Here is a 27,548-nt window from a genome sequence, read left to right as displayed (position 1 = left end):
GAAAAAGAGAGATTAAGGCAAGTACAAACCAGCTGAGCTACATAACAGTTATGATACTATTGTAAAAGCAAAGGAGTATTTAGATGTCTTAATACATTCCAGTAATTTTTAAGCATCCACATTAGCACTTCAAAGCACAGCACTAAGTACAGTCTTTTCAATAATTCTTCACAATATTTAATCATTACTCTGACTACAGAAGTAAATGAAGAAAGTACAAGTAACTTCCTTCGATGTTTTGCCTGCTAAACTGAACTGGTCTCCAGGCACAGTTCAGTCCCCTTCTCCTGAAGGCTGGAGTACATTCTATTATCTGAGAAGCAGAAGAACTAGCTTTTCCTCTGGCAGCACTCTTGAGCGTTTACACTGCTCCATATAGACACTCTGCTCCATCTAGGCAAATGTCAAATAAATGCCAGACTTCTTACTTGTAAAAAAATCATAACAAGCATTGTTTAATTGTACATCAAATAAGTAATTAAAATCAACATCAATTGATCCAATTAAGGACCAGGAAATACAGCACTGGGAATTTATTAAGATAGGTGTTATGACTTACATTGATTTTACAAATGATAAAAGTTGTACTGAGCCTGTATATATAGCACGTTAAGAGATAAGTATCTGCAAATAACCCCAGCTTATGAAAAGATTACTTTTAATAGCATTTTACAAAACTCCAGCAAATTTAAAAAGCTTTCTCCTTTAAACAGCAACTCACATCCACCCCCTTCTATCAGTCAAATGTGTGCTTGAGTTTCCAAGAAATCCAAAGAGGAAAAAAAGAAACACACACATACACACACACTAATAAGCACATCTCCTCAGACTATGGTACATACTCAAAATATACAGAAAATGTGGCAGTTTCATACTAAATATAGGGAAGAATAAAAACCTGAATCACAATTTATTTTATGTTTGATCATTAAAAAGTCTATAAAACTCACAAGCAAGCAATGCTAGAATTGAAATATGAGAATGTGACTTACCTCAGCTTCTATAAAACAAACAAACAACATACATTTGATGGGATTCTTCTGGGTTCTGAAGCCTAGTCTGATGCAAGTCTTTCCACTTGCACTTTAACATTAGACAGCAGTCAGAACAGTTCCTCACCCCAGCTGTTATGTGCATCCAGCCACTAAACTTAAATCCCATTCCTCTCATTTCCCAGATATTGGTATTGTGAAATAGCAAAAGCATCCCAGAAGAGAAGTGACCCAGAATTTTAAATGCCAGGCAAAACAGGAGACTCAGGAGTGGAAAAATAAGAGCAGCTGAAATAAAAAATAAAGCAGCCTACAAACCAGAACAAAATGATGAATGTTCTTCAGAGATCCTGATGAATTGTACAATTGCTGCTAAACACTTCATGAAGTTCTGACCCTAACTGCACTGGAAAACCTGGGTTTTGTTTGATTCTGGGATTTTTTTGTTGTTTTTTGGGGTTTTTTTTAAAGTCTACTATGAAGATATTAAGGCCCAAGGTTTCCATTGCTATGAAGAGACCTTAACCTTAGAATAAGTAATCACATGAACAAAAGCAACTGCTTCTGCCAGAAAAGGACAAGAGAAATATTTCTAAGCTATTGCTGCACAGTAATTTTAGGCCAACAGCCAAATATTCTGGCTCTTTTCCCAAGGATACACCAATATCCGAAACTGCTACTGCTTTAAAAAGTCTTTTCTGCTGCAGAAACACAAATACAGAAAAGATCCATTTTTATCCATAAAGCTGGAGCCTTTGAGCACTTCCAAGAAGAGATGATTTTTCCTGCGGCTCACCTAGCATTGCCAGTTGTCTCACACAAATTCAGAGCTCCACATCATGAACAAACCTAGAATGACATACTTCAATGAAGCATCAATGCAAACAAAACCTTGTTGCAGCAGTCTCCTCTTGCTAGCCTAGCACCCAGAAAGAGAATACAACTAAGCTGTTCTGACATGCAATAGTCTTTTTGAAAGTATTCAGGTCAAAAAAAAACCCCAATCTTACGTGCTGGTTTACAGTAAAGCAACAAGAATTGCCTGTGAAAGGTTTAAAGGACCTCTCTCTGCATATCCACCTACATATTATTCACCGTCAGTGTAACAGTCCAAGAAACAGATGCACAACACGACTATCTAGTCCAGCTACAGTCTGTCTCACCAAGAAATGTATGTTGTAACAGATCAGCAAGCAAACAGCAGAGTAGTGGACAACGAGAAAAACCTAAGCTGAATGCAAAGATAAACACTAAAACAGTGACTAGGCTTCAAATCCTGGAAGTTTATATATTCATAGTTGCAGAAACAAAGCATATAGGAAGTTTAAAGCTAAGATGGAAGGAGATTTAAAAAAAAAAAAAAAGAAAGAAAAAATAACAATACACAAAGATAGCCAAAGTATTACAAAGGTTCATCAAAACGATTTATGTGAAAGGCTTTGGAATGACAAACTGGAACAACACTCAAATGGAAGGCAAAGATTATCTCAGTGCAGAAGTAGAGAAGAGATGTAGCGAAGAACAAGAATATGCATGCTCTCATGCAAAATGAGGGTTTTTGGTGTCATTTTACCAGAGACAAGAATGAACTTGTATACACAATTAGGATGCAAAGCTTATTCACATCACTGTGTACTGCTCTGATACCAAGGAGAAAAATCAGCTTTTACTGTACGCTATCTACTGTTGCAGGGCATCAAGAACGAGGAGGAATTGTGTTATGCTAAGGAACTGGACCTCAGGGGTCTGAATCTTTTACAAACATCTTCAAATTCAGGATTTCGTAGTTTGCTTGCTTGTCTTCTACTTCTCAGCATGTGCAAACATCCTTTCCAGTTCAAGAAGCCAAATAATTTGTCAACAGAAACTTGACATTTAACCCCTCTACCCTCAAAATCTTAAAAATAATAAAAATATTTAGTATTACAGAAACAATGCTGCAAAGCCTGCAAGACAATTGTGGCAATGGATGCTCATGTTTTTCTTCTTTGTAAGCTGTGTCCATCAACATTAATTTCTTCAGGTAATTTTATGTTCAATATTTCCTCCCAGGTTTTGGTTTTTTCTTCCGTGATAATTACATGATAGACATAAATGAACTGGAACTGAATTCTCTATAAGACATCTATAAGAAATATTTCTAGAAATGTCACGGTCTACCCTGTCAGTGAATACTTGTACAAGCCTTTATCCTGAGGATGGCTAACCAAAAATAATGTTTCCCTCTAAGTTATCATTGTTTATATGAACAGTCAGAAATTACTTAAAGTTTTGAACATACTGTTAGAACACTACTTACAAGAAATACCATGTAAGAGACACAGTAGCAAGATACCTATTAAATCTTAATATGCCCAATTTTCAAAACATTTATTTTCAGCCACTAGGTTTCATTACATGAGTATTAAGTTCCAAGGATTAACCTAGAAGTTACATAGCTTCCATTTATTTATATATTTACCTTTAAATAGGAAAAAAACCCTGAAAGTATTTTTAAAAAGTGTGGTCCCTAAAGAGAGTAACACCAGACAAGTTTATAATCACATCAGGATAGGCCATTTTCTAGAAATATCTGGTAATAATGAAAGAAAGAAACAGATAAGAACATGAATTTTTAAAAAGAGTATGTGTAATGATATTCAGTTGTCTACTTACTGGGAGAACCGTGAAGTAATCAGAAATACTAGCTATTTCAAATGGACAGTAGAACCACAATAAATTGCTGCAATTCATATGGTCTTAAATTCCTAACTGAAATCTTTTAATAGCTGATTTCCATTCTCACTGTTTCCTAGTTAATTCTAGCATCTATTCTTTATGAAACACTGCATTAACAATGTTTGTTAAGCACATTTCTGGAAGCATTTGAAGTATTTCTTGAAACAGTAAATTACTGTGCATTCCTACACTATTATTTACACTTCAGGAATCAACACATAATATCAGTTCTGCTAGAATTTGTAAACTGTCAGAGTAATCTTAAAAGTTACGATAACCAAACTACAGTAACTTCCTCTTATTCACCATTATTTAAAGTGACTGGCAGGTCAACACTTATGGAAAAAATTGCATGGTTAAATATTCATCAACTTTGATAACTATTACCAAGCTTAAAGAAACAAAAAGCTTATATGCCTCAAAGGAGCTATTCTCTCATTGCCAAGACTTCAACTATAATTTGGTTTTTAAAAAATATAGTCTATATAAAACTTCATAATTTCATAAACATTAACTACATTTCATGATTCATACCACATTTAGGACCAATAAACCTGATTTCTCCCAGCCTGCACTCTCAGTTCAAGACCATTATATTAAATTGAACAGGAATGTTAATAGAGCAAAACAATTATTTTCCTTAAGACTATTTTTTTTTTTTTTAGTAAGAATATATTTTACTCAGGTGTCTCCTGTGGTTTCCATTTATTGTACTCCTACCTCAAGAAAACAGAGCCAACTGTCTTTCTTTTCTATTGCAATCGACGGTTTATGTCCTTGGGTTCCAGTTCAACAATGATTTCATGCCGAGGTTTTTTTCTACATTTATACTTCTATTAAGTCATGCAATGAAGCATACAAATGCATGTGAGCAGAGGAACTCTTAAACCAGAAAGTTGAGGGCTTATCATTAGAACTGAAACTTGGCTACAACACCAAGACTATCACCTTCCTTTAAGAAAACCCACATTAAGGAGCTCCTATCGATTTCTGTTTGTTTATAGAAAGCCTATAACTTGCAAATATGCAAATGAAAAGACATTAAAAAAACCCTCACACATTCTGCCCAAAACTTTTCAGCTATCATTTCCAAATAAAAGCTCCTGAAAAGCAGTGTATTTTGAAAATTTGACAATACTTCATGAATTTTCCTAATTATCAATTTTCATAAGAAACTTCACATGTAGATAAAAACAGAGGTGTTTATAATGCGCATCTAATGTTTATATGCCTACACACATACATATGTATACATATATCCACACACATACACACACCCAACCATGAATACGGCAGAGATCTGCAGAGATTTTATTTTTTTTTCTTTTTAAAAGATACTCTCCCTTAACCTGAACTTCCTCATGACAATAAAGTGTCTTTTTGAACAAAACTAGTGAATAACTTAAAAGAAACATACTGACCAACCTAATCAAAACAGACAATTGGGCTAAATGACTCTGTTTACCTAAGATATCACCTCACATCGCCCATCTTCTCCAATATCTTTGTCTTATCAATTAATACCACAGGTTGCTCAAACTAAAGCTTCTGTAGTTAGCAACTAACTTTCAATGGTTACTAATCTGTTTCTGAATTTATGTAGAAAATGAGATAGGAAAAAAAGGAACATGGAAACAAAAACAGCCACTAACCTAGTAATAGTATCAATGCAGAAAAACACCAAGTGAACATCACATACAAAATTAAAACTTGGGAAAAAGAAAGAATACAAGAGCTCCGAAGTAACCGGAAAAGAGAAGCAAATGGGATAAACAAAGACATTACATATACATTCTGGAGTAGAAGTATCAGAGCAAACTAAAAGCTACTTAAGGTTATGATCTTCTTACATTGAGTCCTTATCAGACAGAAGATGGTTGGAAAGCATCGTCTCAACAGGAGAAAGCTGTTTGCTAGCAAGTGGTGAACATACAGCATGGTGGTATTTCTATCCTAGCACCATATATTTAAAAGAGTAATTTAAGGATAGCTGGGGTGATTTATCTTTACTACAGTCTTCCATCAAGTAACTCAAGGCAGGGTGAAAACAAAGAAAGAAAAAATCTAACCCATTTTTAACCTTTTAAAGAAATCTCTTTGGATTCTCTAGCACGAGCAGTAGCTTCAAGATCCAAAGACTATTTGCTGGAGACTGACAAAAGCCTTATTTATCAAAGGTAATTCCTTATTATTATATAATATCAAATGTGTTGTCCCTCCTCCATCCTAAATATTCTATTAGTGTTCTATGAAGAAAGTTTTATATAATGGAAGCAAATTTGATCCATGTCACAACACATGGGAATGAAGATTTCCTTTGTCAAAGTGATTTTCACCCAATAATTTTTATTTGAATAACTTGACTCATTCAAAATGATAAAAAAATTTTAAAAAAATATAAAGAAGATTAACCTCTGTTTTTACACTTATGGACTGAGACTTAGGATATACTGTTGCTTTTCCTCAACAAATGTGAGGACATCAACAACGAAACTTTAACCAGGAAGAAAACCAAATACAGATACCTATGACTTTAGAGTCAGGATAAAGGAAAATATCTTATGTATGGTTAGGTATACATCTGGGATTGACTATAACTTAAACAGTGCAAAGGGTGATTATTTTAAGAGAAGACTTCTAAAGTTCAATTACTTATTTTAACAGAAAAGTTGGTAATAAATGTTTAAATAAAAGGGTTGCAAAAGAATGTAAGGGATGCACAGCAGGAAGGATACCACTACATACAGCACAGGATCTCTTAAACAAGGCCAACTCATGTGACAGCAAAAGTAATAAAACTGAGGAATGAAATGCAGAAAGTCATAACCAAGAAGGAATGGCACATTTTACTCACAGAACTCCTCCTCCAGGAGGTTTGTGTAAATTTATCAGCATACGTGCACGTTGCCCCTGTAGGTTTTTGACTGTCTTTCTGGCAGTTACATCTAGTGGCCTTAATCACCCCCAAAAAGAGAAAAAGAAAGGAGAATTTGTTAGAAAATAACTAAGCCTCTTGAAAAGGACAGTCAAGGCCCAGCGTTCAAACATCATGCATTACTTGGCCATATAGCACAATACTATTAAATTGTGGAAACTAGTATTTACAGTGCTGCACAACCACTTCTTTTCCCAGAGTATACTTAGAAATAATCTAGAATAAATGTTGACTTTTGGAAAGGGTTTTTGATTCACTTAAATTTCTGAAGCACCACATTCTTTAAGTCACCTTTCAACAATTGGAAATATATGTTTTACCCATCTTTACGGCAGAGGTCCTTAGGTGCAACAAAGTTTTCAGTTACTACAGTAATAAGGTTTATGACCTAGCAGGGAAGCAAAGATTTCCTTCAAGAAATTTGTGAAGGCTGATGGTAAGAAAGAGACAGTGTACTGATAAATCAACACTTATTGCAAAATACTAATAGACAAGACAGTTTCTTTTACTATACTATGATCTGGAATTCTGTTTTTTAAGAAGCAGAGCAGAAAGCCAAATCTTAACCTCCCATTTTTGTTTTCAAGGGAATGACCACATGCTAGACAGGAAGAGGATGAAGACCACAGGTTAGTTTCAGTGCACATATGTACAAAAGCACATGCTAAACAGTTCATTAGATATTATAGTCACACAAGAGTGTCTCCAGCCACGATAAAGAAGTATGGTGTGCACCTCTTGGCATCTCATCTACCCTACCTTTAAGATCTTGCTGTGGCTTGAAATGGCTTGAAAACATGGGGCTATTTTATAATAATTGTCACAGCAGGTGAGTTTACCAGAACCAAAGCAGACATATGCATGGCAAAATCCAAATTTAACTTAGAACATAAGCAAAAAGGCATATGTTACTTTTCCTTGAGGACTTATGTGTCTGCCTGAAGCTGACTTATGATGAAAGTGTTCCCATAAGTTTTATTTATTTGGCCAATTTAATCTCACTATTCAACTTGCTTTGTTTTGATTTGTTTTTTTTAAAAAAAGAATAAACTTTGAATACTACCTTGCTCAGCTTTAAATTCTATAGTGAAATTTTTCATTAAACTAATGGACAGTTAGGGAAAGGAAAGGGAGAAAAAAAAAACAACAAAAAAAACTTCAAGCAGAATGGTAAGCCCAATACTTGTTAATTTTTAAAATACTATATGCTTAAAGTGCCTTATCTTTGTTCATTGTTATTTCTGAACAGCTTCTAGAATTTTACGTTCAAAGTGTTTGTTTTGGAAATATAGTTAACAATCGTATACACATCCTTGCTTAGCGCTACACATACAAATCATGACTGGCCTACAGAATTACAGATCCCAAGGGTACAGCTGCAAACACACTAGAACATGTAGAATCAGTCTGCTAACTGAACTTTTACAGACCCATGAGTCAGGTGAGTCTAAATAGAACCCAAATCTACCATTGTTATAATGAAAGTGTGTGTTGGGGGGGGAGGGGGGGGAGGGAATCAGACATCAGGCCCTCAAAGCTTTCATAAGAATTCCCTACTGAAGTTACACTCTGCAGAGCACACTTGGGAATTTGTTAAACATTTAGCATTATACTTACAAGTTGATGCTCTAATTGGTTGATTGTTTCATTCTTTTTCTTCAGTTCATCTTTAAGCTGCCTGATCTCATTCAGCAGATCATCCATCTGCAAAAGAACAGTGGGCTATACAAGGTTTTCTATAAGGGCTACACAACTTAAATCAACACCTCTACAGGCCATATTACATCAGATGTTCACGGAGGACTGGCAGTAACATTAGCGCATGCTTTCCTCCTCCTCTTCGCGCACTGAGACGGGCTGTAGGCATACAACCTTAAGAGTGAAGAAACTGGACTAGAAGTCTCTTTAAGACACTGAGTTGAGCTGACCCACTAGATTTTCAGGGTAAGTAATCAGCTGCATTTTTGATGCAGTAATTCACCTGTTGTACAAGCAACTGATGTAGATGAACATGCCGAGCCATCAAACACTACCTATATTCCCCTTTATCCAACAACAAAAAATACTGAAGCTTAAAGGTTAACTGAACTGCTATTTAAAAAGCATTAACACAGAATGTTAGAAACAGGAAAAAAAAATTTAGAAACATAAGCATAACTACATTTACTGAATGCAAACAGCACAACTGATTTGAATCATCTTACTAAAAAGTGAAGGCCTGAAATAATTATGCAAAGCTCAGAGACTAAAGAAATTGGTAAATATGCAAGAGTGAATTTTTTTAAAGATAATTTTTCATCACAAGGTAATTTTAATGTATTTTATAACTGTGCCATTATAGCTAGGCTATAAATTAAGGGGCATACTTCCCTTTAGTAGCATACATCTACTACTTCAGTTTCACTGAGGATGTTATTAGTTACTGCTTTAGGACAACACTCAGACTGATTTGTTGTGCAATTTTTCAAACCATATGCCAGTATCAATTCAAGAAGTGACAATTCAAAATGTCAGTTAAACCTAGCATTTTTTTTTGTTAGTAAATTAAAAAGCAATACTTTTTCCCCTAGGAATTAAGACTAAGATTCTAAGATTTTGAGGGAGTTGACTGTTGGACAAGCACAACAAATACATCAGACAACATTCAAAGAGAAAAGAAGGCCTAAATGTTAACAATGTAGAAACTAGGGTTGCTAAAGGGTGATGCATATGGTTCTACAGCTTTGGCAAACCTCTTAAACCCTGAAACCAGGATTTAGACAGACAACCTTCAAACAGAAATAAGATCGTTAACTGTTCTTCCCTTTCAAGAAGTATTTCTAATTTCATTTTATCTTCAAGCAAGCATTGTTCCCCTCCCGTCAGTGCAGGATTAGCGATCTTTCCATACTGATTTTACAATAAGAGCCAAGCAATGCTATAAAGCCTTACCACTGTAGAAAGCACAACATTACAAGTCTGTGACCAAAAAAGATGATCCTTTTTTGGAATATCCATTGCAATTGCTTCTTCCTTTAGTACTCACTCTAAAACAATAAACTCCTCTTTGACTTTGTGGGGTTCATGTTGTTTTTTAAGTAACATCTGCAATACCTCCATTATCTCAGGGAAAACTTACTTTAGATGAAAGATATTTTAAACTGAAGTCAACAGTTTAAACAATAAATGTAATAAAACAGCAAGTGATTTAAGTATAGTATGATTACACTTCAAAACAAAAATTGTCTTTTCAAATTATAATGCTTATCAAGCAGGCACAAAATTTTTGAAAGAAGTTACTCTATAGCTGTGAATTCCCACGACTGCTACAAATACCAAAAGACAAAATTATTTTAATTATTTAAACTGTGCTAGCATTTGTAAGTATGTATTTTAAAAGGCCAAATAAACCCTTCTATTTTAACAAAACTGAAAACATGAAGTATATAAACATTTGCTAGGTTTGCATTTCAATAGAAGAAAGAAGCAAGCAGCACGTCTTCATAGTAACACAGAAGTTTTGGGGTTGTATTTTTTAAAACACAAACAGTTTTGTATCTCTTATTCTGTAGAGTAAATCAGTGTCATTTACCTTAAAAGTTGACTCAGGTTCTTGAGGTTCTGGACTTGATGGAACTGAGAGTGGGATGTCCTGGAGTGACACGTTTTCATCATTCTATCAGAGGACAAAACCAAACCAAAAGCTCCAATTACTTGCCAAAACCACTTCCTTGCAAACTTGCTTTCAAGGATGGAGACGCATCATCTCTCCGTGGAATCTGTTACAATGCCTGACCTCTCACCATGAATCTTCCTTTTTTTCCCTGATAGGAAAGCCTCCCTTGCTGCAGCATGTGTACCGTGCCTGAATAAGGGCCATGAATGGCTTCCTTCTCCTCACAAAATTGTCAGAAAGGCTGCAGCTATGTCAAAGTGGGCTGATTTTGCACAAAAATGTGGTAAAAAATGGCCACTGTGTTCAAATGTGTTATATCAGGAAGGAATGGTGATGCTATGTGATTTTAAAAGCTTCATTTCCCCTTCAGTATCCATTCAAATAATATGTCTGAGCAACATCAAAATATGCAGCCAAAATATTTCAGCTAGGAATTCTCAACTAAAAAAAGCAACATTTGCTACTGGGTAGACTAATACAAAATTAATTCACAGCCATCAGAACTAAATATCAATCATAAAAACTGGAACCACACAGAAGTATTCTTTCCCCCGCCAGGACAGCCATGAATTCTGAAATTAAGCACAGTGAGTAGAAACAAAAGTAACCATCAAAGATGCCACAAGATGATTGCCTAGATATGTCCTGAAGTACTTACTCTCTCAATGACAAAAACACATGCAGCCATTATCTGCAGCACCCTAAACCTGCGGCACTCAACCCTGAAAAGGTTCAGTTGGGTTACAGAGTCAAGTAACAGACTGAACAACTGACACTGTATTCTCGGGATATGTTCTGAGGTTTGTACCATGACGTTATATCCAACCTTAGTGTGACACAGAACTACAGTACAATTACAGTATAGTTATTTTATGGTCATGGAAGATCATAAACCCCATCTCCTTGGTGTAAAAAGATTTATTACACACACACACACACACACACACACCCCCCGTCCCTCTCCTCCATCTGCTACCTTCTTAAAGAAAAAATAAATTAATCTCATACCTTACAGTATTCTCCTTTATTTTTTAGGGTTCTTAGAGAGGAGTTTCTTCACCCAATGACCTCACTGCCTAAGATTGCATTTGTAGAGTAAGAGCAGCATGTCTCAAAACCTGTCTAAAACCACTCTGAGGCTACGCCAGCAAGTGCCCAAAACCACAAGAGTAAAACAGCAGCTCGAATGCTAAAGATCAATTAAGGGAAAAACCCACAATAGACCCATTTATGTTCTTTATGTCTGTGAGGTATCTTTTTTGCTTTTTAATCCATAAGAAATATTTCTTATACATTTAACTAAACTGCAGAGAAAAAAAATTAGAATTGATGAACTTTTAACTATTAAATTTTTACTTTCTCCTATAGTCACCAATTACTTACAGCCAAGACATGCACAACCATCACCAGACTTAAAAGATAAAAATACTAGGAAATATAATACAATTCCAAATTGCTTTCACCATATTACAGACAGTTAAATTTATTTTCCACCACTTAAATGTAATTTTATACCTTGCAGGTTTTTGGTGGGGTTTTGGTGGGGGTTTTTTTGTTTGTTTTTAAACTTCTGGCCTTTTTTTTTTTTTTTTTAAAAAAAAGACTAATAATTGTGAAAGCAGTCAAATTTCAAGGCTTCTGGCTCCTTTAACATAGCAAATTTTCAACTTACACTGTCCCACACACAGTGGTATTCAAGTCACAAGTAGCTGCTTGTCCCTTCTAGGCAGATCACCAGGAAGTGACAGGCTGATGAAGCAGGAGTTTACAGTCTATGTTATGAACAAGTTCTAAGAGGGTGTTTTGAATAATTTGCAGAATAATATAATAAAAACCCCAAGCATTATTTAATCCAAAACATTTCTAAAATGCTAGAGAAATCAGCAGCAATTAGAATCACAGAATCATTTACAGAATATATATTTATCTTATATTCTACAATTAACAGATTTCATCAACTTTTATTTTAAACAACCATTCAAATAAACACATGCACTCAGAAGAAAAGCTACTTCAGACCGTCACAGTCATATTTGTGAAGGAGTAATCATGGAATGGAAAAAACGCAAAACAAGACAAACTATTTCAAGCAAAAGTATCTTGCATAGCTTTTAAAAGCTCTATCACTGATGCCTCTGGTATACCTTTTATTCCCATTAAAATGCATGTAAGTGGAGCAATAAAACATTCTACAGCAACAGATTAAGACCTACTTGCAACCAAAGTTAGTATGTCACATATTCTTTGGTGATTTAAATCAAGGACTCCAGTCCTATGCTATACGTGACTAACATTCACTAGCAAAGCAAGAACTAAGTTCATTTGCATCAATTCCCTTACCATTGTCTTAATTATCTTAATACACATAATGAACACAGGGCAACTGAAAAAAAAAAATCCGTTTTAACACCATCAACGGCAACTGAAGCATCCCATTGTGAACATATGCTAGGATTAATCTATGAAACTTTTCTTGTTTTGCTTTTTCTTTCTTGCTCATCATATTGCTAAAATGAGATTGGGAAAGGGGAAACCAGCAGAATAAGGCTATCCATGTAGAAAAAAGATTAGAATTAGCAAAACAAATGCAACTGGTTATATGCACATGCTATTTTTTTTGTAGCCTAGAAACTATATGCTAAAACAACATCAAATTTCAGAAACTTGGAGAGAATGTATACTTTTAACCTTTAGGTAAAGTTACAGTAAACTTTATAAAGGTATCATCACATTGCAATAGGCAATATAAAAAGCTGCTACCTCTTGGTTTTTACGTGACTAACATTTTCATGATAGTAGAATATGTTATTTATTATAGTATAATCACCTCTTCAGAGCAGTTGCACTAGCCTCATTTGTGCCAAATAAGAGATGCTTGCAAAAACAAGAACTCAGGATAGTTTGTTAGCCATATAAAAACCAAATACTTCTCAAATGCATTGAAAAACAAGTTCTACTTATAAACATAAGCAGCAACAAAACATTTTAATTTAATTTCCTTAGCAGAAGATTGCTTTTGAAAAATAGCAGCATTAAAAGGAAAAAAATAGTTGTACTTGTAACTATTGCCAAAATTTAAAGCATTGCAACAAACAACTCAAACCTCATACATTCTGGCAATCCTGGTACAGTTATTTTTAAACATTACTGCCAGTTTAGGCATGAAAATAACCTGCAGTATGTAAACGGCAGAGGACTAATCTTGCAGACATTCACATTTAATTGGTTATGTGGGGATAGTTTTCAGTTATAGATTTTTTTTAACCTGATATAAATTCATATATATATATTTGCATGCAATGTTTAATCAAGAATATGCTCATTTAAGAAACAGTCAAGTAATATGGCAGTGACTGATCATTTAGCAGTCCTTTTGCTTCTATGAGTATCAGCAATCCATTTGAATCACTACCTGTCTACAGTGATTTTCAACTCATTCCTATTTACTGGAAAGTTTTTGCTGGACTTAAGTCAACAGCATACACTTCAGCTTTTGGACAGTTTTGGGCGGTCCCTGTGTAATAAACTGAGGCAATCACATGCCACAAGACACGTTTTAAAGTGTCTTATAAAATTACAGCAAACCTGGAGTGAGAAACCATTACAAAATACCCTAGCAAGACTTAGAAAATTATCCTAAATTTACCAATAGCTACATAAAGGGAACAGATGGTGGTGGTGGAAAAAAAAATCCAAACAAATTCCTTTCAAACACTTTTAGAATACTCAAAGACTAAAAGTCTGCTCTGAAAAAAACACTTTACACCAACTTTTTGAAGAAAAGTGTGAAGAGATATAATTCACCACCTCTCTAACAACATTTTAGTACTTATCAGCATAGTGCCTACACAAGAAATCCAGAGGAATCTCTAAAGCTTTACAACCATGACTATCAAAGTAGCCTCATTTCATACTGAATATTATTTCGGCTTCATATTCCTTTGCAAAGGGTATCTGCTGAGAAAATTAATACTGTCTTAGTTTTCTACAAACCAATTGATTTTATTGTTTTAGGACAGATTCAGTGAGAGTTACAGATACAATTTTTAAGCGTACATGTAGGTAACAATCCTTACTTGCCCGAGTGTTAACGATGTCATGCACCTTATTTCTCTGGGGCAATCTTCCACATGTCAAACAAGTTTACATACCCACTCCCAAATGTTGCGGTCTAACTGAAGCACTTGATTATGTTCTCAAGTCTGCATCTGTCATTTTTAATCCATCACAAGAACATGAACTAAAGGCTATGGGAATAACCCTCCATCATGGCTGTCACAGGTAAACCACAACTCAGCCAAATACAAAGAGCCACAAGTTGAAACCCATATTTTTGAGTGACTGTACTTAACATACTCTCATGCGAATATTTTACAAGTGTGAAATCTTTAGTATGAATGACACACAAATCCCTGTGCTTGCTTCACCTTACAAATTCCCAAAGAACTAACTTAGTGCTTTTGGTAAACAGAAGACTAAATATTAGTTTTTACTTAGTGACAGATTATTATTATTTGTGAAGAAGTATATCAGTAACAAAAATCCTCACTACCTTCCTAACCTACTATGCTGATCATATACAACAGCAGTTTACCTACGATAGATTGTTGGGCTTTAAGTGCTGCAGTATTTCTGCTGATGAACAGTTCAGCAGCTCAAAAATTTGCTTGTATTTTCTTCTATGCTCTCAGCAGTTACATGTTCTCATTTTATGTGCTCCTTTTTAAAAAGAAAAAATAACAGCCAAAAGAAAAGTCAAGCTCCATGACTAAATACACCATATGTTCCAGGGACTATTATTTCAACTTTATTAACATGCACCATCTATACAGCATACAGACGCTGCAGCTGTTTTCACGGCCTGTCCTTTCCATCTTCCCTTTTCCCCTTGCTTGCTTTGGGTGATACTACTTGCAGGCTTTAGTTAAAAGCACATGTAAAATAAAGAGAAGTTGTAGAACTTCTGGAAGATCAGAAGAGACAAAGTAATGGGTATTCTCTCTCAGAAGAAATCTCCCATATAGCCTCAGAGGAAGATACACAGCTCAAAGCTTAAAGACAACAGTTGTTTTCATTATACTAATAGATTTTAAATTCTTCTGTTACAAAAATCAACCCATTAGAAGCCAATGCATTTTCAGCAATTATCTTGTGGTTCCCTAATAGCATAAGCTGTCTTTTAACACACAGTATTTTAAAAGAGTATACTACTAGTAGTATACTACTAGTAGTATACTAATAATTTCATCTTGAGAATTCTTTCAACATTCCAGCATCTACAGTTCATGAAGAAGTTGGAAAATGAAAACAAATGTTTCTAAAGTTTATCAAGATTTATTGAAGTTTTATCACGGTCTAGGCTTTGATTCCGAAGTCAAAGTTTTCTTCAGTACAAATTACTAATTTGAATAGTCTTTGCTAACAGCATTTTTATAAAGATGCAAACAGAAAATTCACTAAGTATCCATCACGTAGAGGGTGCTATTCACCTGCTGACTGGCATTTTGAGTGTAGTTTCATTCAAATATCACTACAAACCAGTGTCACACGGTTTCCATTGCCCACAAATGCCATTATAATGGCAGTCCAACAGCTAACCTAATGTTTAAACTTAAAATTTGCCAATTTTATTTGCTATTGTTTGTCGATTTCTTTGGTTCTGTTTCTTGCAAGCACAGTTAAGTCACTGAAGTGAACTATTTTGTGGCTAAGAAAGAGTAACAATTTTAAGTGCAATTTATGCAACTTAATACATGACACAAAGAAACCTTTGTCTTTCATTAATTAAATCTATTTCTTCCTTGTCTTCAGGCTTTTTATAACAAAGATAAATATCTCTTACAGATCTCGCCAGATGCAAGAAGAACAGAACGAATACGTACTTCAAATGTATGCAAGTGGGTTACTAGTCCAAAGCCTCAGAAAAAATATATTGGTGCATTTAACAACTTCGCACTACAGACTTCATTTTTTCATTCATACCTCTTAATACAAATGGGCTAATCATATCTGATAAGCTACAATGAAGGTTTGTGCTTAAAAAATAGAATTTCTTTTCCATTCGTGAAAGGCAAGTTGAAAAGAAACTTTTTTTATAAAACTTGCCTACCCCAGAAAAAACGGCTTCACAGTTCTCACAATTCTGTGAACTGCTTCATGTTTCAGTCCTCCTTAAAATATCAGTAAGTGCTTGTCTGAGATAAGACGGGGTGCTTGCAAATCATTGCTGCCAGTCTTGAGAGGAAGTTACTATAGACTGAAGGTCAATCCTTGCCTAGATAAAGGCTCCAGGGCATCAGAAACAGTAGAATTCTTATTTAAACAAGGGTGTTCTAACACTTTAGCTCTGTAGCCTCAACCTAGAGCAGCAAGTTTAAGAAATTAACTGAGGTGGAGAAGGAGGAAGGAAGAAAATTTTAAGAACAAAACAAAACTTATTTACTATTAAGCATGCAAATGAAGTACCTTAGTCAGTGTTTAAGAGGCATTGACATTTATATGTCAATTATTACTAGAGTTAGACTTCCAAAGCATTTTCTTCTTGCAATTCAAAGTTAGTGCTCCAGTTAAGCATTAAGTAAGAACATTCACCAGTAGTTCAACATCTCCCTGTAAATAATTACAACTGCATGTAGTGCAAGAAGAATGTACGTTTTTCACCCATATAAGCTAGTGTAACATTACTGCAAAATCAGAGAAGGTTTTACTTACTACAGTGAAAATTAAAAAAAAACACCAAACAACCCAACTCTCCGTGAGATGAACTCCTATTCCTGATTTCACTGTTTGAAGACACAAAGATGGCAGCATGTGAGGAGTAAGCAGACAGCATGTGTACTGCTGGCATTGTTATCCTAGTCACACACAGTTCAGAAAAGGCTAGACTACTAAAGTAACTACTTATTTTTCCAAGCAGAACTGGGAACACAACACCAAACCCATGCTGTTGCAGCTATGTTGCTAGTAATAGTCAAGATAATTTACACACGGTTATGCGAGCTACAGTCGCAGCAATGAATCCAGTATTGCACATTAAGTCTCCCTTGGAATCTGCTAGGTATACTTTCATTACATGCTATGCTCTACAGTAAGCCACACTAGAGTTGATTAGGTAATTGTATAAAATTGAATTTAATTACTATATCTTACTATCTTACCATAACTGTTCCTGTGAGACCTCATGCCTAAAGACCTGACTACAGCTCTGTTTCTACTTATCTAAATTAAATAATATTGCTAAAAGTCATAACTGGAAAAAGGTAACACTTACACCTTTAAATGCATAACATAGCTGAAGCAAATTTAAGAACTTCTGCTTCCTTTAGTAAAGTTAGTGTTTGAAAGGAACTGACTTTGTATCTTGCTTTCTACATTTTGTAAGAAGTGGCTTGTCATATGACCTGGACTGAGATCAAGTCCTAGTTCAGTGTTTAGACTGATGAGGTTCATGTAATCGTTTTCAAAATTGTATTTCTGTTCTTTAAAATAAGTAAAAAAGAATTGCAATATTTTATTCATTTCTGTTAGTATAAAGCTCCATATTGTCAGGAAAGGTTTAACACAAAAATAATGAAATGGTATTTCATACAAGTTCTACTCTAATGTAATGTTTAGTAAATAAAGGTAGTAAATGTCTAAAGTAGTAATAAAGGTCCCTCTATAGCAGGTTAATTTACTTTGACATTACTATTCATATTGTTTGATTGAAAGGCTGGATAATACACAGGAGAGTAAAGTAAACATTCAGAAGTTCAGTGATGAGTTTTGGAAGCAGCAAGTCAAAACAGGGCAGTTAGGTGAAGAAAATAGAAAAGTATGCTTGAGAAAGTTTGAAGGGAAGAATAATACTCATCATCACAAAACTTGCTATTACAACAGGCAGGGAGGTGGAAACGATCGAGCTTTTGGTAAGAGAAACAGCAAATTTTGAAGATCATACATATTAGGAGTAACTATTTCTTCTGTGAGTTTAAGGATTTTTTTAAAAAAAACTTAATCTGAGCTACTTGAGGCAAGGTTTGTGTTCTGTAACCTTTTTGAAAAGTCTGGCTATTATAAACCAGATCAAGATTTAAAATACAATATTCTGCAGAGCCACACACTATTTGGCTGTAACACATGTGCCTTTACACAAAACTACGCATACACAGATCATCTATCTAGTTGTTTAACTGTCCTTGTGTTAAAGGCACTAAAAGCTCTGGATAAAAAGTTCCCTTCTATCTGATGCACTAATTGCATGCATGAGATTTGGGAGGCACAGTTCATGCAGTCCACTACTCAGACATTAGGTTCTAAGAACACATACCTTCCCTATCTGACGCTACATTAGTTTTGTTACAATTGTCTTTCTGATTTTGTCAGCAGAAAAACATCTCCAGTATTCTCAGTTACTATAGGAAGCAAATGCTCACATTTCTAAAAGGCACAGTCACACCCTTGAATTAGCCTCAAGGTTGATTTGCTTTTTGTTTTGCTGTGTTTTGGTTTAGTGTCTTACTTTTAGGGCACAAACTTATTTCCATTACATTATCCTATTATAAAAAGAACAGCAGTAAATCTAGTATTAAAGAGAACATCATACAGATACTTTTCAATGCTAATCTGTATATGCCACCAAAGGAAGTCTCATGGACTTTTTTTTTAAGGTAGCAAAGGAATTTTTGTAGCTGAAATGCTATACTTCTGCCAAGTCTTCCAACTCCGACAATTTGCCAAGTTTTGAGGTGAAATGAAAGAGTTCCTTAACAGTTTATGACAATTCAGTGATTTCATACACTAGAAAGGTTAAATCTGAGCACTTCCAATACAGATGACCCAGTAGGATTTGCTAAGCTTCTTGTTAAAACACACAGAAAAGATGAAAAGAATGAGGAAGACAAAGCCTTAAGAAAAAGCTATTAGCATTGACTTGCTGAATCCAAGTTTGATCAATGGTATCAATATTAATATTTTTTAATTATTTCTTTTTAAGCCCAGCTTTTTAGTATCTTATTAAATAAAAGCTTGTCTTCACATCCAATGATTTTCTTTTAATTTAGCATTGTTTCCTCAGAGAAGCAGAATAACAATTTTTAATATTTTTTGCAGTCAGTAAAGGGCTGAAAAAGCAGAAAAAATACTATTTTAAATAGCAATAGAAAGTGCACACTTTCTTGAATACTGTAATTCAACGTATAAAAGGAAATGACAATAGCCTAATAAGGCCAAACAGAACATTAGCCCATCTAGGCTCACTCTCCAATCTGCTTTAGTGCTGTTTTTCCATTTAAACAGCTCACCTGGTGCAGTAATCTCTTCAGTTTCAGTAACTGAGTTTTTACGGCTGTGCAGTCTTGGACCATGTGCCGAAGGGTCATTTCATCAAGCATCACAGTATTGTCCGGTAAGCCCACCAGCTGTCTAGGAGCCTGGTAAAAATTTGGTGCTCCATAGCTTTCAAAGTGACCAATAGGAGATTCTAGGTAGCTTGATCCCCTAAAAAAAAAAAAAAAAAAAAAAAAAAAAAAAAATTAAAAAAACCAAACAACACAGTGATGACAAACTAGAGCTAGAGAGCATTTAGTAAAAAAGAAAGTGTTGTGCAACATGGGCTATGTTCAAATACTGTGGCATACGGCAGAAAACAAATAAATCAGAAAATGTCAATGTTATTTCACTTAAATGCTGGGCTTTCCTTCCCATTTGCATTAATATCTCGCAGACTAACTACAATACTCTAACACCAGTTTGCTCACCAGGATTTCTATAAACTGTCATTCAAGCTAGGCTGTAAGAACTACAGGATTACATTTAATTTTTAAAAAAATTAGTAAGTAACAAGCTGACCGAAGTTACAAAATGCAAGTTATATGACAGTGTAATGTTTTTCCATGGAACACGTATGGTAATTTAGTCAAGCATTTATAATATCATATAAACACAAGTAAGTATTTGGATTAAAAACCATGACAGAAACAAAAGTTTTGAAAATAAATTGTTATAAATCTCAGTGATGCTCCCACTCAGACATGCTATTTATAGACATACAACTATTCTGAAAATGTCTTGTAGTCAACATCACTTGAGACCCTTCAGCGCCAAAAGAGATTTCTCATCACAGTATTTTAATTGTTTGGGAGAGAAGAGATAAGTCCTTTACCTGTTCAAATCATTTTTGCCGTGGATATAGTGATCAGTATGGCCAAGATGATAGTGGTCCTGTGTATTCCATCGCTGTTGTGGTGCTCTTTTCCAGAATCCTTCCTGATGTTGCCTAGCATTTCTGTCTTGTCTATCATAACGGCTCATATTTTCACATTCCTCTACAGAGTGCATAAAGTAAAAAAACAAACAACAAACAAACAAAAAAAAATAATAAAATTTTTTCCTAAGACTTTATAAATAAAATAGTTATTATGTGCTGGTACCAGACACAGTGTAAAATCTGTAGGTTTGTTTGGGTTTTTTTTAAACTGATCCAAAAAAGTATGCACTTTAGAACTGTCAAGCAGACTTCTGTCATGATGTCACATTTTTACTAGCATATAAACTTGTTACAAGAATAAGAGTAACCTGTAGCAGAAACTGCAGAGTTCAGCCTTAACAGTATTTCCGGTTTAAGTAGAAAATCATTTGGAGGAGTTAGAGCTATGGGGAAGGAAAAAAATTCCAAAAGTAACATTTTACTGTCTTTCTTACTGACAGTATTTTCAGGCCTTTAAAAAGTTCAAACACCACACACACACAGAAAGACGACGTTTTAGTAAAAGGCCAGTACTTCATTCCAGAACAGAAGAGCTTCCTTACTTAAAATACATGTATCTCTCAACCTATTCATCTTGTTTGTTTTTCAACTCGAGAGACATTTAATCTTTATTCACCTGGGCAACAAAGCAAGCAAAGCAAAAAAAAAAAAAAAAAAAAAAGAAAAATCTCTAAAAACAGTAACTTCTGCAAAGCAAAGCAGATTCCACCAACTTCTTAAGGGAACAAAAGCTATATTTGGCAACAGCTTGTAAACCACTAGAAACAAAGCCAAAACAACTGCTATCGGTGCAGTCAGACACAGCAAAATAAGCCATAAACTGCTATTCTGCCATCGCACTTTCTCCTTCACTTACCCAAGGAGTTTTTCCTCACATTGTCAGTCCTTTGCTAGGAGAATAACTCTACACAAGAGAGCACTGTTTTATTCGGCTGCCTACTCAGACATAGTTGCGCGTAAGACGCTCATAAACAGGGCCTTCCTTCCTGCTTAGTTCCCAGCCTGCGTGTTGCTGGGAAGTGAGCCCAGTTTTACCCTGTGATTTAAAACTGCCATCCTCACTCACTGCATACTTGTTGAGCTAGAACTGTTTCTATAAATAGTGCCCAAGCAGCATCCCAGACTCCAAAGTGAAACAAGGGCAGTTTCTGAGGACCTGGAAAGTCTTAAGAGGCTGACGTCAGTGAAGTTGCACATAATTACAAAAAAAGTGTTTGACAAAAAGTGCTGTTAAATATTATTATAACAAATACACAATTTGTATCTACAATTGCAAATACACACCAAAAAATCATTGACAAAAAGTGCTGTTAAATATTATTATAACAAATACACAATTGTATCTGCAATTCAGTTTTTATCACCTAGTCCAGTAACCAAAAAATTAGGTAAGAAAATGAACTGGTTCACCTGAAGTAACAGAAGATTTATTTTCCCTTAGAAGCACCCTTCTACAGCTTATAACACATGATAATTCAAGTGGGTCTATTCAAAATAAGCTCTCAATAAGTTTATAAGTAATTTTATTACGATGATTTTCAGCTTTGGAAAATGAAATTGAGACACTGAGTAAAGACACATAGATATTAAAGACCAAATTTCACTTTTTCAGGTGGTCATATTTACTTAAGGGAAAGCCTGGAGGTCGCTTTTGAATTCTTCTTTTCAGATACTCTTTGCTAAAAATTCCGTGATTTCAAGATAAGAAGCGATTATAGCAGAGATACCCAGTTTAAGCCACATCAACTTTATATGGAAACCCAACTTCTAAAAAATGCCAAAACCAATAGTAACTAGCTAATATTGATTTCAAACAGTGTTTCTCCTCCTAAATCAGCAGCTTACACAGCAGATTGTCATAGTTACAAAACATATTCCAGCTACACAAACATTATCAATACTTGGCTGCAGAAGTGGGAGTAGATTTAAGTTTATTATATTGATGCAATCAAGAAAGCAGTGAATTAAAAATCATATTTCATTTGTGTCTAGATTAAATGGCAAACATTCACCTTTACAATGCACATATTTTTAACTGGTTTTAAATTAGTAATTTGAAATGGAATTAATGATGCAGATGCAGGGCATGTTTTATAAACATGGAAACTTACAAGAAATTGATCTACCCTTTAAAATCGCTTCTTAGTTTTTCCCAACAGAATTAGAATTACCCTTATTGAAAGAATATCCCCTAGACTTGGGTTGTTATCCATTCTGGAAAATTAAAAAAAATAAAAATTGTACACCTATACAGGCTGAAGAGTTGAATACTGGCACTATTGTCAATAAGTGCCTTTCACACAAGTACTTTGGAAAACTTATTCTGAGATTTAGACATTTAAGTACTGCACTTCATATGTTAAAACATGATGTGCCATCATTGTGGTAGATGGAAGACTGCATTTATTTACTGTTAATATGGCTTCATATCTAACACATGCAGGAGTCTTCACCTGAAGAACTCACAGGTACTCTCAAAAACCTGAATTTCCCCAAACTTCAGCAGGCAGCTGAACAGTACAGAAAGTAAGGAAAGCCTCTTCTCTACCAGTGCCTGTTTATAGAGTGTAAGGCATTACAACGCTCCACATTCAATGTTTCTGTTCATTTGAAGATATATTAGCCTCCACTGAACTTAGAGGTAAAGTTAATACCCGTATTCACATGACAATGACAATTCTTATAAGTAGGTCAGGAATGACCAAAAGCAAACGCCTCAAAACTTTTCCAGGTCAGAATTTGAGAAAGCATGGCAATAATTTGCCTTCCCTAGTTCATTCTAGTCTGGATTTGTATTATTTTAGTGGCATCTATTTAGTACCACTATCTTCCCTGTGAAAAGTTTGCCAGCATCCTCACTGACAACAAGAATGCACAAGATATCTTGAAAAAACACATCTTAAGATTTAAGGCTTCTGTTATCCTGAATTGTATAAAATATATTAGGAGATATTGTCATTTTGTAGAAGAAAACAAATAATCATCTCAAAAAGAATTACCATTGTCATTCACCAAAGCTGAAAAAATGCTGTTCCAACATTTTTCCAACATAGCTGAAGCATGAGATTGAAGAACTAACTTAAAAGTTTGAAATTTATTCTACTAAAATAATTTAAAGAAAAAAACAGTGTGCAACAAGGTTGTATTTTTATAAAAGGCAGTAAATTTCTAACTTTAGAATTCTTCAAATGCAAGAGTTGTATTTGGGGGAACAGAAATATCACACTTCCTACATTTCAGAAAAGAATGAGTTGTTACTTAAAAAAATATTTGAAGAGTGTATTGGCTTATTAAAGCAGAAGTCAGAACAACGCAGCGAAAAAAAAAAATCTCTTAAGCCCATAATGCAGTTTCACAATAAGATTGCTTGGCTAATTTACTAACCTTTGTCATGAGGTGGGTCCTCAGGCAGGTCCACATCAAGCATGAGATCATCATCCTCAAGATCACATGAATCAAGATTATTCAAGATATCCTGCAAGAAAGAAAATGTAAGATACAGCTGCTCTCATGATATTTCATTTTCCCTGTCATAAAAAGTTTATTTCAAAGCTTTGTTACATTTGTATTGTACACATATCCAATGTTCTCAGCAGCCTCCTCTCTTTAGAGGCCAAGAGCAACCTTACTTGACACCATCTTTACAAACAGAAATCATCACACCTCTAGTAATATGATACAATAACACTGCCAGATAAAACAAAGATAGATTAAAACATTTTTCTTCCTGATGTCTATGGAACACTCCAAAGATTTTTCTATTCATTAATATCCTACCTTCCCCCCAGTTGGAAGCATTTTAAAACTAAATTACTTTGCTCACTTAGAATTCAAAAGCAGCTTTGTGAAGATAAGATGATAAATGACCTTATTTCAGCTCTCATATCATACTATCGTAATGTCATTGAAAGGAAGAAGGGGGGAACCTATGTTATCCTGACTTTTTGGGCCAACAAAACTTAAAATATGCTATTATCAGCACTAAGCCCTGCTGCCTTTTGTCTTTAAGATTGTTGGTTAATATAAAGCTGTTTTTAAAGGGACTAACAAACTGTCCTCTTGCATGGCTGCGCTAATAGTACAAGAAAAACGCAATAAAGTGTTAGTACTAAATGAAATTATACATACTACACCTAGTCAATCAGGTATATTAAAGAAAAAGGACTGTAGTGGGGGCAAGTCAACTCAGTGTTAAAGAGACAGAAACTGACCCCTCTTTCTTTAAGGATACCAACAATAGGAAAAACTCAAGAGGTCAAGGCTGTAGAATATTCAGCTTATTGAGCAGTCAGATGCTGCTGGCACCGTGCTACTGAAAAGCCACATCAAGCAACAAAGTGCAGTACTTCATCAGAGAACCCAGACTCCGTTTTACTTCATTATTCACAGCAAGCTAAACTTATTAATACCAAGTGATTATAACAAAGTAGGTCTAAGGAAACTGTTAATAGTTATAAAGCTCTGACTCCTGAGCTCTATTTTCCCATATCCCACAAATAAAAGCCATAGCTTTAAGGCACTTCACATCTGCCTCTTTTCTAAGAGTAGAAATGCAGATTTTTCTTAGGTTTAACAGCTACACCTAAAGATGATTCATGGGACCAATATTGAAAAAAAATTACCCAATATTAAGTAAAATAAGTGTTTTACTAATTATTTCTCACTGGATAATAAAGTGATCATTAAATACTTAATTGAGTACTTGCATACAGACTACCAATACACTGCAAAACAATATTCACTTGGAAAGGTATCCCTTTGCTGGCTACCATTTATTAGATTCACTTTGTCAGAGATGTATAGATGAAAGGGAAGAAGATTAATAGGCATTTGTCTAAACTGTTGCTCCAACTGTTCTTCAGCAGTCTTCCTATAGTGTTCACAAAGGACTACCATATTTTATTATAAATACTGAGAACAGCTAAGTAGATTTTAAGTAGGGTTTTTTTGGGGGGGGGAGTTGTGACACAGAACATTAAACATTCTACATTTCTGCAGGGAAAGTTATTTATTGACTTAGGAGGGAGAGTACGAGATGAAAATATTTAATATGCACTTTGTAAAACATGAGCATTATAAAGGAAAGATGGAATACTTGAGACAAAAGCACTTGGGTTTTTTATATTTCAAAGTCCTACCTGATTTTGTTTACATATAGTATTCTAAGTATTTACAGGAAAAAAATAGAAAAACCTACATATCAGGGCTTTGTGAATAATAATAAAACCACCTATGGAAAAGCTTCACAGAGAAATGGAAGCCATTTAAAGGAAATGTGGATTTAACATTTGGGAGAACAAACTACTTGTATACATTTACTTCTTTTTGTTTCCAATAATTTACTTTTTCCCAGGAACTAGAAGATTTTTAACTAACATGTATTTTGCAAACAATTCCACAGAATGTAGGTGTGTTTGAGAGGCAGCTTTGGTTTGCTAGTTGATAAATTGTTTCTATGCCATGCTTTGATCTTCCAAATTAGTATGAACAAGCATTATTTTCTTCTACTGCAGGAACCTTAATGAGCATGACAAATAAATTACAGTGGCCACAAACATATAAGGAAGTTGAAAAAACATTTGCCATTGCTGTGCAAAAGCATTAAAAAAAGCAAAATATAAAAACATAGTATGTCCGAGTGTTAACTAATAAACCTCAATAAGCCACTTTACTGTCTTTGTATCAGAACTTCAGAAGTCTAATGTCAGAGAAGGTCAGCATTTGAGATGCCAAACATACTTTTCTGTCAACAGCACATTTCATTATGCTTCCCTAATTATACATTCCTGCACTACACTGAGGCAACTCCATGCTAGAAAACACAACTGTGAATATGAAGTCTTTGCAATAGTTGGGCCACATATGAATTCACTTTGAGCATTTCCCAGTGTTATCTACTCGGAAAACACAATATAAAAGTAGATGTCAGCGATGTCATCTTGAAATAGCTAGAAGATAAAGTGCAGGTTTCATCAACACATTAGCACGTATGAAACCTATATTTACAGACTTCCATTGTTATTCCTACTACTGTATAATGAACTGAAGTTAACTACATGGCAGTAACATTGTTAATAATGTGTGCTTAACAGCGATTATCATCATGAAGTGATCCTGGGCAATGAGCTCAAACAGAACAAGAAATAAAAAAATTCTTCAAAAGTGCATCAGCTCCAACCCTACAGAATAGTACGTTTGAGCAATTATTAGAAGTTATAGTAGGAGAATAATTCTATTTTATTTGTATAATTGAAAAGAATAACACATTAAAAATGGCATGTAACTCCACAAGGCTGATTTAGCACTAGATTTTCAGGATGGTAAAACCTAGAGAGAGATTAAGTTGGGGATTGCAAAATCCCAAGTCAAACTACAATGCTGTCCCCAAGCTCTCCCTCCAGAAAGGTTTTCAGCTGAACACAGGCAGTAGTATTTTGTTCTCTTACTGCAGTAGAGACAGGAGAAAACTAAGCAGGGAGGCAAGGGTAAGGCTGGCAAACAATTACACCCTATTTATAGCAAGTTTACTTCAAGTTTTACAAATTCTTTCTGCAGTGATTGCTCTTAGGTGCTATGTCTTACCAAAGGCTAATCAAGCACACACCAACAGCTCACCTACAACAGCTTGGGGGTTCTGCCTAATCTGTTGGCTACATAAGAGTTCAGAATCTCTTTCTCAAGAAGCATAAAAATATTAAGACCCATGCTTTGAAGATTGGGGTACTGTAGAGAAGCTATTTTTGCTACAGCTGAACAAGTTTAAAGTTCAATATAAATTCATGTCCCTCATAATTAACTGGAAAGGAAAATACTCTTTTTGAAAAAGTTCAGTTTCCAAAAATTCCTCATGCTACATACATCATAAGCTCTCTCTTCCACTAAGAACAGTATTTTTTTCAGTCCACCAACTTAAGTTCAATTTAGCTTAACAGTTAGACCTAGGCAAGAAGCCTGATTCTCAGCTTTCCCATTTCTCGAGCTAAGTATATAACGCAACTAAAA

At 34.8% G+C, this 27,548-nt stretch overlaps 1 protein-coding gene across 7 annotated transcripts in view; it reads right to left on the bottom strand.

Moving 5' to 3' along the window:
• CCSER2 (coiled-coil serine rich protein 2) overlaps positions 1-27,548 on the bottom strand; it is a 72,574-nt gene that overhangs the window by 12,640 nt on the left and 32,386 nt on the right. For all 7 annotated transcript variants that reach the window (XM_049809652.1, XM_049809654.1, XM_049809657.1 and 4 more), the window contains exons 4-9: positions 23,931-24,021; positions 20,442-20,604; positions 19,582-19,777; positions 10,217-10,300; positions 8,263-8,349; positions 6,565-6,663 (exon numbers count right to left, since the gene is read on the bottom strand). In XM_049809652.1, the coding sequence (XP_049665609.1) occupies positions 6,565-6,663; positions 8,263-8,349; positions 10,217-10,300; positions 19,582-19,777; positions 20,442-20,604; positions 23,931-24,021 (720 nt within the window). The remainder of the gene's footprint in view (positions 1-6,564; positions 6,664-8,262; positions 8,350-10,216; positions 10,301-19,581; positions 19,778-20,441; positions 20,605-23,930; positions 24,022-27,548) is intronic.

The sequence above is a fragment of the Accipiter gentilis genome, chromosome 9 (genome assembly GCF_929443795.1).
Source record: "Accipiter gentilis chromosome 9, bAccGen1.1, whole genome shotgun sequence".
Taxonomy (NCBI): domain Eukaryota; kingdom Metazoa; phylum Chordata; class Aves; order Accipitriformes; family Accipitridae; genus Astur; species Astur gentilis.
This window is presented reverse-complemented; position numbering and strand designations above follow the sequence as displayed.